The sequence below is a fragment of the Carcharodon carcharias genome, chromosome 22 (assembly GCF_017639515.1).
Source record: "Carcharodon carcharias isolate sCarCar2 chromosome 22, sCarCar2.pri, whole genome shotgun sequence".
Lineage (NCBI taxonomy): Eukaryota > Metazoa > Chordata > Chondrichthyes > Lamniformes > Lamnidae > Carcharodon > Carcharodon carcharias.
This window is the reverse complement of record NC_054488.1, coordinates 18,659,891-18,674,255: the sequence shown is the minus strand read 5'-3', so window position 1 is coordinate 18,674,255 and position 14,365 is coordinate 18,659,891. Positions and strand designations below refer to the sequence as shown.

Below are 14,365 nucleotides of genomic sequence, written 5' to 3'. Positions count from 1 at the left end.
ATCCCCACTCTTTGTTCTCTGTAGTATCTTTTGTTGGCTGTGCCAGCGTGTGTATTCTGATGTGTGACAAAGGACACAGAAATTGTCTGTATTTCCCAAGACTAAACTGTTTGCTGTTTTTAACTACTGAACAGGTTATAAGGAGTCATGGACCACTGACAAAACTATTGGCGAATTGCAAGCAGATAATGGTCTCATTAAACATTTTACCATTCCATTGGATAGGTTTGCTATATTACATTGAACAGCAATTGAACTCTTAATCAACATAGAAATAAAGCCCAGTCAAGGGGAAAGTGGCACAGTGACTTAGAATGTTGTTCTTTCACCTCTGAGACCCCTGCAGTTGAAATCAGCATAAAACAATGGGATGGGAGTCACCTCCTTCATTGGGCTATAACATTTCTACATAATTGGGTCACCCTAACCCAGTCTTCCCATTAAGTGAAGGAGCACAGTTTAAAACTGCCTACAATTTGGCACTGACAGGGTATCTCATAGGCTCACAGGACAAATGGTACAGGGCTGGGCTGTAAGATGTATGCAATTTAAGATGGGTCTCCAAGTTCTTATGAAATTGGTAGTCCTGAGGAACCCATCCCAAAATTATTAAAAGCATTTCTATCAAATAAGTAAATTCATAGAAGTAGAAATGACTGTTGCTTTGTATTTCCTCTTTTAGTTCTTTTTTCATCTCCTCTGGAAAATAGCATCATCTGCGCCTGCAATTTCAATAATAATTTGTTACTATTGATTGGCTGATGACGTGATACAAGCAGAGCAATCTACTAAAGTCACTGTTAGGAGTGTAAACCATCTACAAGATGCACTGCAGCAACTTATCAAGGCTCCTTAAACAACACCTTCCAAATCCACAATCTCTATCACCTAAAAGAACAAGGGCAGCAAATGCATGGGAACACCACCACCCGCAAGTTCCCCTCCAAGCCACAAACCATCCTGACTTGGAAATATATCACCATTCCTTCAGTGTCGCTGAACTCCTGGAACTCCCTTCCTAACAGCACTGCGGGTGTACCCGCACCACATGGACTGCAACGGTTCAAGAAGGTGGCTCACCACCACCTTCTCAAGGGCAATTAGGGTGGACAATAAATGCTGGCCCAGCCAGCAATCCCATGCCCCTGAAAGAATTTAATAAAAGCATAATATCCACACCATTAGCTGCACCAATATAAAGTATTGGATGTTAAAAGGGAAACTAAAATGCAACAGCAGTTGGGTATGGACTCCCACTAAAACAAAGGGTTGAAATTAATGGACAATAGCTAATTGGCAGCCATTTTACACCCCATGCGAACTTCTAAAACAAGCTGCTGATTAACTATAGTTCGTCTTCTACTATCACCAAGGACAAATCTCATCCCTGAATTTATAGAATCATAAAAACTTACAGCACAGAAGGAGGCCATTTGACCATTGTGTCGATTCTGGCCCTTTGAAAGAACAATCATGCTTAGTGCTACACCCTCACATATTTGTTTGTAACTTTGTAAGTTCCTCATCCTCAACTCCCTTTTGAAATTATTTGTGGAATCGGCTTCCACCAACTTTTCAGATAGAGGCTTCCAGAACCTGACAATTCTCTGAGTGAAAAAATTTCTCCTCATTACCCATGTAGATCGTTTGTCAATCATATTGAACCTGTGACCTCTGATTATCGACCCACCAACTAGAGGGTATAGATTTTCTTCAATCTATTCTATCAAAACCTCTCGCATCTTGGAAACCTTGATTAGATCACTTCATAACCTTGTCTGTTCCAAGGATAACAGTCCTAACTTTTTGAACCTCTCCTCATAACTGAAGGTCCTTGACCCTGGTAACAACCCAGTGAACCCTTTTTAAAGCCTTTTACATCTTTCCTGAAGTGTTGTGCCCAGAATTGTCCAGAATACTCCATTTGAGGCCTAACCAGTGATTTTTTTTCTAGCTTTGATCTTCTTTGCTTCTGTTACTATAAATTGCCAGAAAAAATGATGTGGATAAAGTTTAAAGAGACCATTGCAATTCTGAACTTAGTACATCGATGTTTCAAAATGAGTGCTTTTCTTTTGATTCAGCATCAGACAAGGGGTCAAATCAATCGTCTAAAATGGATAATAGTCCATGCCTCCTTATTAAAAACCGTCTGTGAAGAGTGTGTTATAAGAATCTAAGCTTTACCAACTGCATGGGGATATAATCTGCTGTTAAGGACCTAAAAAAAAGTTGCTATTAATGGCATTCAGCTGCATGACCAGCATGTTAGATTTTCAAACCGTTAAATTGGATTGCTTAAGTTTACAAGTTATTTCTGGTTAGCCAATCATTTTGTTTGAATTACAAAGAAGAGAATCTGCATCCTGAAAAGACTAATTACAATTCTGGTTGTGATTGAAGGGACTGTTCAGTCGATCAATGCGCATTGTGCAGAAAGGTTTAAAGCGTAGGCAAGCTTTAAGGATAAGATATAATGGAATTTATTGGGTGTAAGCATTACTCAGTGTAAATTTTACTGAATTTGTTCCCTTTCATTTAGACAATTTTCCTCATTTGTTGATATTTTGATCTCCTACCAATCGTTCTCCTTCAAGTTGAAAGGAGGTGGTTATTATTTGTGCAGGAAAAATTCAGCAGTCTGGCAGCATCTGTGGAGGGAGAAGCAAGAGTTAATGCTTCAAGTCCAAAAAGACTCTTCTTCAGCCATATAGCAAAAATTATGTCACCCAAACTCCATCATTCTGTGGTGGGATACATTAACCTACATAATTCCCAAATCAACCAATTGGCTTAGGAGGTTTCAAGACAATGTAGGTTGGTGACCTGGTTAAAGGCAATCATAGCAATCATAGAAAAGAGGCCTTTCGGCCTATTATGTCCATACAAGCCAACAAGTAGCCATCCAGCTTACTCCCACTTTCCAGCTCTTGGGTCTGTACAATTGCAGATTACGCCACTTCAAGCCCATAGCCCAGAACCTTTTAAATGTTATGAGAGTTTCTGCCTCAATCACACTTTCTGGCAGTGGGTTTCAGATCCCCACCACCCTCTGAGTGAAAGAGTTTCCCCTCGGATCCTTTGGAAACCTTTAATGTATGCCCAATGGTTATGGACCCCTCAACTGCGGGGAATCAGGCCTTTCTACCCACTCTACCTAAACCCCTCATAATTTTAAACACTTCAATTAAATCTTCCCTCAGCCTCTTCTGTTCCAAAGAAAACAACTCTAGCCTATTCAATCTTTCCTCATAACTAAAATTCTCCAGTCCAGGCAACATCCTTATAAATCCCCTAAGTTCTACTTGTGTTGATGTTTGGTCCAAATGAAATTTTTGTCATGGTATTAAATCTGCAATAACATCTTTTAATATAATTTTTCTTATGGGAACAACGTGACAAATTAATTAAATTCTGGCTTAGCTCATTGGACATGCTGGAGAGCTCCCTCTCTAGCTTCACAAGGACCTACACTTGGAAGTACGGTAAATATTTTAAGACCATAGATCAAAATATACTTTTTTAAATAAATGTTTAAGAAATTTATTATCTTGAGATATGCCCAAATCTGCAGATAGTTTAAAAAAACAGCAATTTCCATTTATATAGCACCCTTCATGTAGCAAAACATTCCAAAGCATTTCATGTAATGTTAACAAGCGAAATTTGACACTAAACCACTTAAGGAGGTGATATACCAGGTGACTATCACTTTGGTTTCATGAAGTACTATAAAGGGCCAAAGAGAGATAGAGAGCCGAAGAGGTTTAGGAAGGGAATCCCAAAGTTTAGGAACTAGGCAGCTAAAGGCATGGCCGCCAAGGGTGGGATGATTAAAATTGGAGATGTGGAAGGGGTTGGATTTGCAGAAACACAGAGAACATGAAGAGCTGTAAGGCTGGAGAGTTTGAAGAGATAGGGAGGGGTGAAGCCATGGAGTTATTTAAAAACAATGCTGAGGATTTTAGCAATTGGGTCAGTGAACACTGGGGTAAGGGTAATCAGTACTTATTGCTAGTTAGGATACAGGCAGTAGAGTTTTGGAGGAACTCACGTTTATGTGGGGTGGAAGATAGGAGCTCAACCAGGGGCTTATGAGAATAGTTAACAGTTAATAGATGTAACAAAGGCATGTTATGGGGGCTTTCAGCAACAGATGAGCTGAGGGAGGGCTGGAGTCAGGTGATGTTATGGAGATGGAAATAAGAGGTCTTGGCAATGGAGGAGGCATGTCGTTGGAAACTCACTGTGAGTTAGACATGACACCAATATTGTGGACAATCCAGTTCAGCCTCATATAAGTGCAGGGAGAGGGATGGAGTCAATGGCTAGGGAGTAGAATTTGTAACAACAGCATACATGTGGAAACTGACATTCAGATGATGTCATCGAAGGGCAGCATGTATATGAGCAAGGATAGATCCTTGGAGGACTCCAGAGGTAACTGTGCAGGAGCAGGAAGAGAAGCCATTGCAAGTGATGCTCTGGCTATGATTAGATAGAGAAGAAAAGAACTGGGTGAAAGCATTCCTACCCATTTGGACCACAGTGGCGAGGCGTTGGTGGAGGATGGTGTGGTCAACAATATTAAAGGCTGCAGATAGACCCAGAAGGATGAGGAGGGATAGTTTACCATGGTCATGGTCACATAGGCTTTGATAAGGACTGTTTCAATACCAAGGCATGGTTGGAAACCTAACTGGAGAAATTCAAACAATGGAGTTATGTGAAAGGAGGACACATGAGGAGACAACAAGTTCAGGGACTCTGGAGAGGAAAGGGAGGTTGAATGTAGAGCAGTAGTTTACAGGACATGGGTCAAGGGTGTCTTTTTTGAGAGGAGCAATGACAGCAGATTTAAAGTTAGGGAGTAAAACCCAAGGAGAGGGAACCGTTAACAATACCAGCTGACATAGGAGCCAGGTAGCAAAGATGGGTAGTCAGCGGTGGGAAGTGAATTGATGGAGCAACCGTCAGGCATCATGGACAAGCTCAGCTGAGAGAAGGCATGATGGGGATTAGGAAAGAACCTAGAGAAATTTGTGAGTTCAATGCTAGAGCAGGTGACTTTATCACTGAGCTAAGGGAAGGAAGGGAAGTGGCAGAGGCAGCTGGACAGAACAAAGAGCTCCTCACACTTGCTGTTGAAGGTGGGAGTGGAGGAGCCAGGGGAGAGGGGTTTATGAAGATGGTTGGTGGTGAAGAAGAGAAGCCGAGGGTTATCTTTGCATTTCAGGATGAGCTGGAATACTAGAGTAGTTTTGGCAGAGGAGAACAGGACCCAATAGTGCATTATGTGGTCCAACCAGACATGGCGGTGAATGGTCCAACTATTTGTTCACCATACACAATGAAATCTGCTTCCCTTAGACATGAAGAGAGCAAGGATGAAGGCCACACCTGGAGAATGACCAGTGTGAGAAAGAATAATAGTTTTCTTTTGGGGAAGGGCATTGAAGGCAAAGGGGGAGGATGTGATTCAACAGTTTGGTCGCTGCAGACCTATAGAAGTAGAAAAGTAGAAAATCCAAGAAATCCACAGTAAAAAATCAGACAGCATCTGAAGAAAAAGAGAGGTTTTTGTGGCACTTTGTGCCACTTACCTTCATCAGAATGGCTGTGCACATCCACAACAGCATTCCCTGGCCAGGATTTTCTGGCCTTGCTGTGCTGGGACCCACCACAGGATGCTGTGGGCCAGCCAAAAGTCCATTGACTTTCCATGGGACTGGAAGATCCCAGTGGTGGGCGGGGCCGGAAAATCCCAGCCCCTGTCTTTTCTCTCTACAGACCGGATGACTGACTATGCCCTATCAGCATTTTCTGGCTTTAATCCAGATTTCCAGCATTGGCGTTTCCTCCTTTTAACTTTATCTGACTAGATTTTCATAATCTTCCTTGAGAAACCCAAGACTAAGAGGCGTAAATCTTCAAATCAATGGAAATAAAAATTGGGAGAGATATAAAGAACAAAGAACAAAGAAAAGTCTAGCACAGGAACAGGCCCTTTGGCCCTCCAAGCCTGCGCTGATCATATTGCCCGTCAGTTAAAACATTTTGCATTTCCGGGGTCCGTATCCCTCTATTCCCATCCTATTCATGTATTTGTCAAGCTGCCTCTTAAACACCACTATCATACCTGCTTCCACCACCTCCTCTGGCAGCGAATTCCAGACACTCACTACCCTCTGCATAGTAAAAAACTTGCCCCGCATATCTCCTCTATAGTTTTCTTCTCTCACCTTAAATCTATGTCCCCTAGTAATTGACTCTTCCAACCCGGGCTGCCTACTCACTATCACCATTGTACACTATTGGCCAAAGTCAAGCTCTACTCCAGGGTGTAGAGGACAGAAATGTCCTACTGGAACACCAAGGTGCTCTTCAGAAGTGCTTTGTTAGGTTAATGGAAGGGAATGCCAGCAACGTTTTGGCCTGTGCCATCCAATGGATAAGTCCACAGTCTGAAACTCTTACTAGTTGCAAAGTGAGAAACTGCCAAAACCTTTTGATCATTAACTCCAAAAACAATTTGCAAACCAAATTATTTTGTGAATATACAACATAATGCAAGTGAAGGAGGTTGCATGCCAATTGTAATCAATGGAATTCGAATCATATTCTATTATGGGCAGGTGATCTGCTCTGCCAGTCTGCTGTCCAGGAAGTGATGGTGAAAATTACCTCCAAGATCTATTGCAGGTTGATTTCATTCCCTTCACTATTTTGGACATATCATTGCTGTCTTCATTTCTGAAGATGTTTAAGTTAATTTATTGTAGCTCAATTGTTTCTGAAATTTTATAGCTGTGGCACCATTGATGTCAGGTGCCCATTGCCGACAACTCCTGACATGATACTTATAATAATTCAGTCATTATAAGATAGGCAGGCTCTCAATGAGAAGATTTGGGATTGAACCCCTTGTCTCTTAATATTATCATTTGGGTATGAAGCACCCTAGCATTTTCCAGTCTCAACCACGGTACCTTGGCAAGGAAGAGACTGCCTTGTCCCAGTAATTGTGGGCGTCTGCGTCGGGAGAAACCCTATATCCCATGCTGACAGTTCCAGTGGTGGATTACCTATGGAGCAGCATTAATGATATCGAGGGATAAGTAAGATTGTGCCCTCCCATTCTGCTGATTAAGGAAAATGTTAAAGGCTCTAGGAACAGGAGTAGGCCATTCAGCCTCTTGAGCCTGTTCCATCACTCAGTAGATCATGACTGATCTGTAACTTAAATCCATCTGTTGTAGAGGGGCAGCTTCTAAATTGGAATGGAAGATAAAAGGGAAGGTGAATTCAAACAATTTATGTTTATGGTTAAAAAAAAGAATCAAAATAGCAATAAGATAGCGCGGCAAGACATGTTCATTATAACTTCAGAAGAATGTTTGGTGACAATTAATTTGTCGAAGTTACTTTTTCTGTGTATTTTGCCCATGATTGTATTGAGCAGTCCCTTGTAAAACACAACTAACCGAATGATAGTGCTGCTGCTTAAGGAGTTGAGAGCTTCACAAAGCAACGGGCTGTAGTCAGGTCTCTTTGGAGACTAATTATACCTGCACATTACTCACGATTACCACTTCAGGCGTTCAGTGTCAAAAGAACAATCCTGTCATATTAGTGCTTTACTGAATGTGGGACTTGCAAGAATTTTGCAGAAGAGTGTTTTTTAAAAATTGAGCTAATCAGTTAAATAGTATACACAAATAGATTTGTGTCTTGTGCTGAGTACCTGTGAGAAACAGTTTTATTTCTGCCAAACACAGTACAAAAGCAAGGTGCCCAACCCAAAATGAAGCATTTCAGACTCACTAATGTAAAGTTCCCTCATATATTTTTGTCCTGTTTTAAACTTGGTTGATTACACTATAATCTGTGACTGCATCATTCTCTGGTGGCTGTGATTAAAAGAAGATGCACAGAATACTTAGTGACAGGACTTCGGACAGTCCGAGTTAGAAGTTCTTAACTATCGACCAAGTCGGAGCAAACTAATTTGCCTTTTGACTTCAAGTCATGGGTGGGACTGGGCACCTTCTCCAAGTTATCAGCCACTTAAGACATTGGACCGTCCATTTATGAATTGATGCTAAGATTTTGAAAGCTGAGGTAGGGAGACTAAACGCTAAGTTCAGGGCACTTTTGTGCCACTGAGGTATGGTAACATATACCAGGAACTAAACTTCCCAGAGCTGAAGTCACTACTGATTACCAACAGACCTTAAAGGATTACTGTGATGTCACACTGATGCGTTTTGTAGATCTGAACTACTAGAGGCAGATGCCTTTCTCTTTTCTGCAGGCAGCTTTTCTGCAGGCAGCTTTTCTGCAGGCAGCTTTTGACACTGAATAAATACTGGAGTTACTCTGGCAGGAAATTTGCTCAATTATGCATGGCAAAATAACAACTAGGAGAAAATGTCATGGTTTTGAAATCTAAATGTTTTTTGTTTAATGTCTTGCCTCCATTTAGAAGCTCAGTGTAAACCTTATTACTCTGACTATTCGCCTGCTCGGCTTTTCATCCACAAAATGTGCACAAGTCATTACTTGGATTTGTTCATCACTATAGTGATTGGGCTGAATGTAATCACCATGGCAATGGAACATTATCAGCAGCCAAAGGTAAGGATGGTTATTGTGTAATCAAACTGGAAACAGGAAAATGGCATTTGTCTCAGTTCTAAAGCTGACCACCTCCAGTTTCCTAACACTGACTGCTTTTGAAAGCAAGTAAGAGTTGGCAGGAGATATGACTAGAGCCAACAAATTGCAACTCATCTCATACGTCAGGACATCTTCAGGACTGAAGGGTGTGAAAAGTCCTGATTCTGTTGTTGCTTGCTTGATGATGTCTGTAAGTGATGCATCCAATCCTGCTGGAAGTGTCTGTGGAAGAAAGTATTGGACTGTGTCACTGCTGCTGGACACCTCTGGCAAGGTAGCCACTGATGTGAGTGTATTGAAGTTTATTGCTCAATGCTGGACTCTCAGGTACACAGCGCAATGCTGAGGATTTGAGATCTGATTGATTGGAAAACTGAAGAAAAAAGGGATGCCACATTTATTGAATATTTACATTGGCATCTCTCTTGCTAACAAGCAACATAAGTGCAACTCTTGGCCACTGATACGGTAAACTAACAGGATTCCTATATAAATAGTGAAAATATTCTGAAGGAATCTGTTGAAGTGGTAAGACTCCAAAGGGATACCAACTTAATAATATAATTTGACAACTTTTAAAATACACCATTATTAGCATCTTCGCCAACCACCTCCTCCACCCACCCCACCCAGATGCATACCTCTTGATGCCCAACTCCTGCTGTCTTCTAACTTCATATTTTCGCAGTAATCCAGGGATGGTTTAACAACTCCTACTCCCCACTGTTCCAGTAACAGTTTCAATGGCTGCATAATCCTCCTATGTCCCAGCAGCTCCTATATTAAAAACAATCGGGTGAAGCCATGATTTCTGTGAATTAACACTTAAAGTCCCGAACCTCAGTTCTTATTAAAAAAATCATGTTGTAGCTTAAAGCAAAAGTCTCTCCTGGATCAAATAGCCAATGCTCCATAGTCATGATAAGAATATTTGGGGGAAGGAGCAGTGAAGGGACATGTAACATTGAGGCATAGTGATGCAGATATATAAAGTAGAAAAAGCCATAAAAAGACAAATGGGTGCCTGGCTTTCACGCTTGGGGCAGTGGACATAAAGCAAGGAAGTGATGTTACATTTGTACGACACATTCATTAGACCATTATTTAAAAAGGAATTAGATAAGTGTTTGAAAAGGAAAATGTAGAAGGATATGAGAAAGGGCAGAGAAATCAGACTGAAGACGATAGCTCTAGTTGAAGAACTAGTAGTATCAATAGACATAACAACCACACAGTCTTTCTCTGCATTGGAAAGTCTTGGAATTACTGTTAGCGATATTAGTGGACAATTACCAAACCTATTCCTACAATGTTCTTCTGTTGGCTGTTTTAGTGGAGGTTTTAACCCACGGATAACAAGGAAAGGAATATGTTAATTTTGTTCACTAATACTCAAACAGCTGTTTCGAGCCTCAGGCATTTAACTCGCCTAAATTTGTCTCCAGGTGACCTTAACTGCTGCTATCTGATTCATGATGTTGCATTGTAATTAAATCTAGGGAAGAAAGATGAAGATGCCTCAATAGGACAATCAGCAGAAATATAGCAGTAATGGGGCAAAGGTCATGAAAGCTTTGCTTATCATAAGTTTATACTGGTAGCAAACTCCTCAATGAAACACTAAGATAAAAGCAAAATACTGCGGATGCTGGAAATCTGAAACAAAAACAAAAATAGCTGGAAAAACTCAGCAGGTCTGACAGCATTGTGGAGAGGAAGATAGAGTTAACGTTTCAAATCTGAATGACTCTTCAACAATTGTTTCACTTCAGATCCTTTAAAATGGATGGGTTTGATTAAATTTGGATCAAATCTATTCAATGATTTGATGTAGCATACTCAACCCCAGTCACTGATGTGCACAGCAATACTATGCTAATTAAAATATTTTTTACCCCAGCTTGAGGAATAGGAATGACTCAAAAAGGGAAAAAGAAACACTTACTTTGAAAGAAGATCTGATCTCATTGTAAAACCAAAACATATAATGAAAGACATAGAATCTTTCATAACCTTGACGCAAGCCAATGAAGTATTTTGTAAGTGTAGTCACTATTGTAATGTCAGCAAACAAGGCATCCAGGGGCACTGAGAAAAACCCCAGCTCTTACTTGAAATAGCACCGAGAGGACAGATAGGACCTTGGTTTAACATCTCATCTGAAAAATGGCACCTTCGACAGTGCAGCACTCCCTCAGTGCTGCATTGGAATGGTGATTAGATGTCATGCTCATGTACCTGAACTTTCCAACTTGGGGGCAAGAGTGCTACCAGTGAAACACAGCTGACACCTAGCAGTGTATGGCAAATAGTTATCAAAATATCTTGGTAAATAACATAATACACTGCTTAATATGTTGGATGTATGAATACCCCAACTGTTGATTCAAGGGGGCAACAGTAAATGGTTAAAAAGTAATGGAATCCTGAAACAAAATAAATCAACATGACATAATAATAAGCAGATTCATTCGTAACTTTCAAAAGAGAAGCTTAAAGGGAAAATATTACGAGGCTATGGGGAAAAAGCAGGAGAGTGTAATTAATTGGATAGCTCTACCAAAGAGTGAGCACAGGCTCAAGGGGCCAAATAGCCTCCCTCAGTGCTGTATCATTCTAAATTGGCATCCACAAAAGGACAAATTTGTAATTGTTCTAATTTAATGTTTTACCTTTAATCTCAATCTCTAATGTTCTCAGGTTCTTGACGAGGCTCTAAAGATTTGTAACTACATCTTCACAATTATCTTTGTCCTGGAGTCTGTATTCAAACTAGTCGCCTTTGGTTTTCGCCGATTCTTCAAGGATAGGTAAAATACCACAGCAGTACCGAAGTTGTGGGGGTAGGTGGGAGGAGCGGGACTAATGCTTGTTTCATTGTGTGACAGTTTGGTTTAGTTATGTTGGTACAGAGGAGCGATAAGTAAATTGACCCTCATTATCTTTTGTACCTTGTTTAATTGGAACAGTCATCACGAAAACACCTTTGCATTGTCCAGAGACACAATAATCTCACAGTCAACATGTTTTCTGCTGTAACGCTGTGATATCTCCCTGATGGTTGCAGCATTCATTTACTATTCTGAGGCACAGAGTGGAAGTAGTACAGATATATACATTGCAGCAGATACTCTATTAGTTTACAAGAAAATAAAAAGGGAACTCAGCTGCTGCATGAAATAATAACAATTTGCACTTATTTTGTCATTTAGCATTCAGGTTTTGCATCATCATGGGGTCAAATAAGGAGCAGTTGAATTTCCCGTAACTCAAAAGTGTTAATAGGGTGGCAATAGCCTCGAAATGGAGCTGGTAGACTGAGCACATGTTGACAATGATGCTCTGCTCTCTGCTGATTTTACAAAGGACCACTGCTGGCCAAAAACACCTGCCTGTTTCAAGCAGTGGGCCCCCTTTTAATCAACAAATTTGGGACCTATGACGTATATACAACCCAGATTACAGTTTAAGAACTGACACAGCAATAGAACTGAAGACATATTAAAAGAAGGTATCTTTTCAATTAATTTGGCAGGGTCAGATGGAGGACGAGTGCTCCACCAGCACCCCAGAGACAGACAGATTTGTTTCTATGATCATAACCCCAGCCCTCTCCCATTCCTGGACTTACCTTGTTAGCAGCTGAGGCCACATGATATTTACACCATGCAAGAGCCCAGAGAGCTGCATGGGATGCCTGATTGCAGGTAGCCAGCTCGCCACCTCCACTTAACTGAGATTTAATTGGACCTCAGAATGCCTCAGGCCCCTTTGCTGCAGAAACGGGTGGCTCTGCTGGCACACGCCACTGGTCCAAAAGTCAAGATCAACCTACCATAAGCCTGACTGCCAATTTCAAAGCAGCATTTAAAGGTTTGAAGTGTCCACATTCACAATAAGGTGTTGCCATTGTTACTGTTATAGCTTCATGCTGATCTAATTCTACCAATATTAAAAGGCACATAATATCAAAAAAAAACCTGGACATTTGGATCCTACAACATGTATTAAGTCATTAAAAACTAATATTCAACTCATTCAACTGCTCGGACTGCACTTGCTTGAAATCTTTAAGTTTAGAAAAGACTTCAACCGTGTGAGTTGAGAGGCGCTATATAGCCTTTCTCTGTGCAATAACACTACTCTAAAACATCAGACCTATCAATGTCACCTTATATTTGTCAAATCCCCTATGTTATCGACAGCGATCAATTTCATATTGCATGTGAAAATTGGACAGCATTTGTAATTATTATTGATGAAATAAAATCTGTTTAGCCCTCAATGCAACATTGCTAAGATTGGAAAACTCTCCCCTCTGACTGCGCTAAACAAGGGACTTCAAACCTCTAGGTTCTTGGTGCCATAATGCATTATCACCATCAGAAATAAAAACACAAGGCTTAAATCTAATTTAAGTTCCCAATTTAAATGTTAAATTAAAAACAGGATTTCGATGTGCCCTTGTGTTTACCTGCGACTCTCTAGGTTTCAAACGCACATTAGTATTGATTCAGCTACCGAGTTTTGAAAGTTGCTTGTGATAACTCCTTTGTGGTTTAACTTCAGATGGAACCAGCTGGATCTAGCTATTGTACTGCTGTCCATTATGGGGATCACCCTTGAGGAGATTGAAGTGAATGCTTCCTTGCCAATCAACCCCACAATCATTAGAATCATGAGAGTCCTCCGGATTGCTAGAGGTCAGTAAAACTGGAACTTACTATTCACTGCAGTTCATGTAAAACTCCCCTCAGATATAAAAATCCATGTCCCTTTATAGAGTTACTCCGAGTTGATAGTATGTGCATGTGTTTTTTGATATTAGGTGAGCTGGGAACCAACCGGGAGATGAGGAATTTATTTTTACGCACTGAGTTGTTGGAATCTGGAAAGCACTGCCTGAAATGAAGTTGCAGACAGATTCAATAGTAACTTTCAAAAAAGGAATAGGGTAAATAATTGAAGGAAGACAAATCTTCTTCCGTGTTGTATGATCTTAGGTCAGGGTCAGACAATATAATGATGCCCTTCCTGCTCTAATAGCCCAATGGCACTCACTGCCAACGTTGGGTACTTCATCAAGGTACTGGAGGTTGAATTATTCTCTTGGAAGTGTACCACAGAATGAAAAGGCACAACAGTTATTAATGCTACAAATTAAGCTATTCTGTACCATCCATCAGGTATAGTATGGTAGGACGGGACCTCCCTCCACTCCTTAGCCACCATTTACTCTTCCAAATTCCAGGGATAGGGTCCCGTAACTATTTGAGATGGAGACCTGCAGCAAGGTTGGCACTCCTCCAGATCTAGCAGGATTTCAGAACATTGCCTTGCAGCCCTTGGGGCCTAAGAGTTGCTTGGCCAAAATATGAATCAATTATTTATCTTGCACTGGTTGTCCATTCTCCAAACTATAATCGGCCTCCCTTTTAATCTATTGGCATTTGGATTTGTTATTGTGGAGCTCACTTGTGCTGCAGGTACATCACTTTTGTATGATAGGTGGAGACAGTGGGGTTGCCAGGGATCCCATCAGTCTCACCTCCAATACTGGCATTTGGGTTAGAGATTAGGATTGGAAAAATATACAACCACCATCCCCTTGGCAACATGGTCAACATTTCTCTATGAAGCTGCAAAGGGAGGGAATCCTTCCAGAACACTTATCCCAGCTCAAAAT

General features: G+C 40.8%; 1 protein-coding gene across 1 annotated transcript in view; it reads left to right on the top strand.

The window, feature by feature from the left end:
- cacna1g (calcium channel, voltage-dependent, T type, alpha 1G subunit) overlaps nt 1-14,365 on the top strand; it is a 727,897-nt gene that overhangs the window by 653,861 nt on the left and 59,671 nt on the right. The window contains exons 26-28 of the mRNA XM_041216784.1: nt 8,486-8,637; nt 11,380-11,489; nt 13,249-13,382. Of these exons, the coding sequence (XP_041072718.1) occupies nt 8,486-8,637; nt 11,380-11,489; nt 13,249-13,382 (396 nt within the window). The remainder of the gene's footprint in view (nt 1-8,485; nt 8,638-11,379; nt 11,490-13,248; nt 13,383-14,365) is intronic.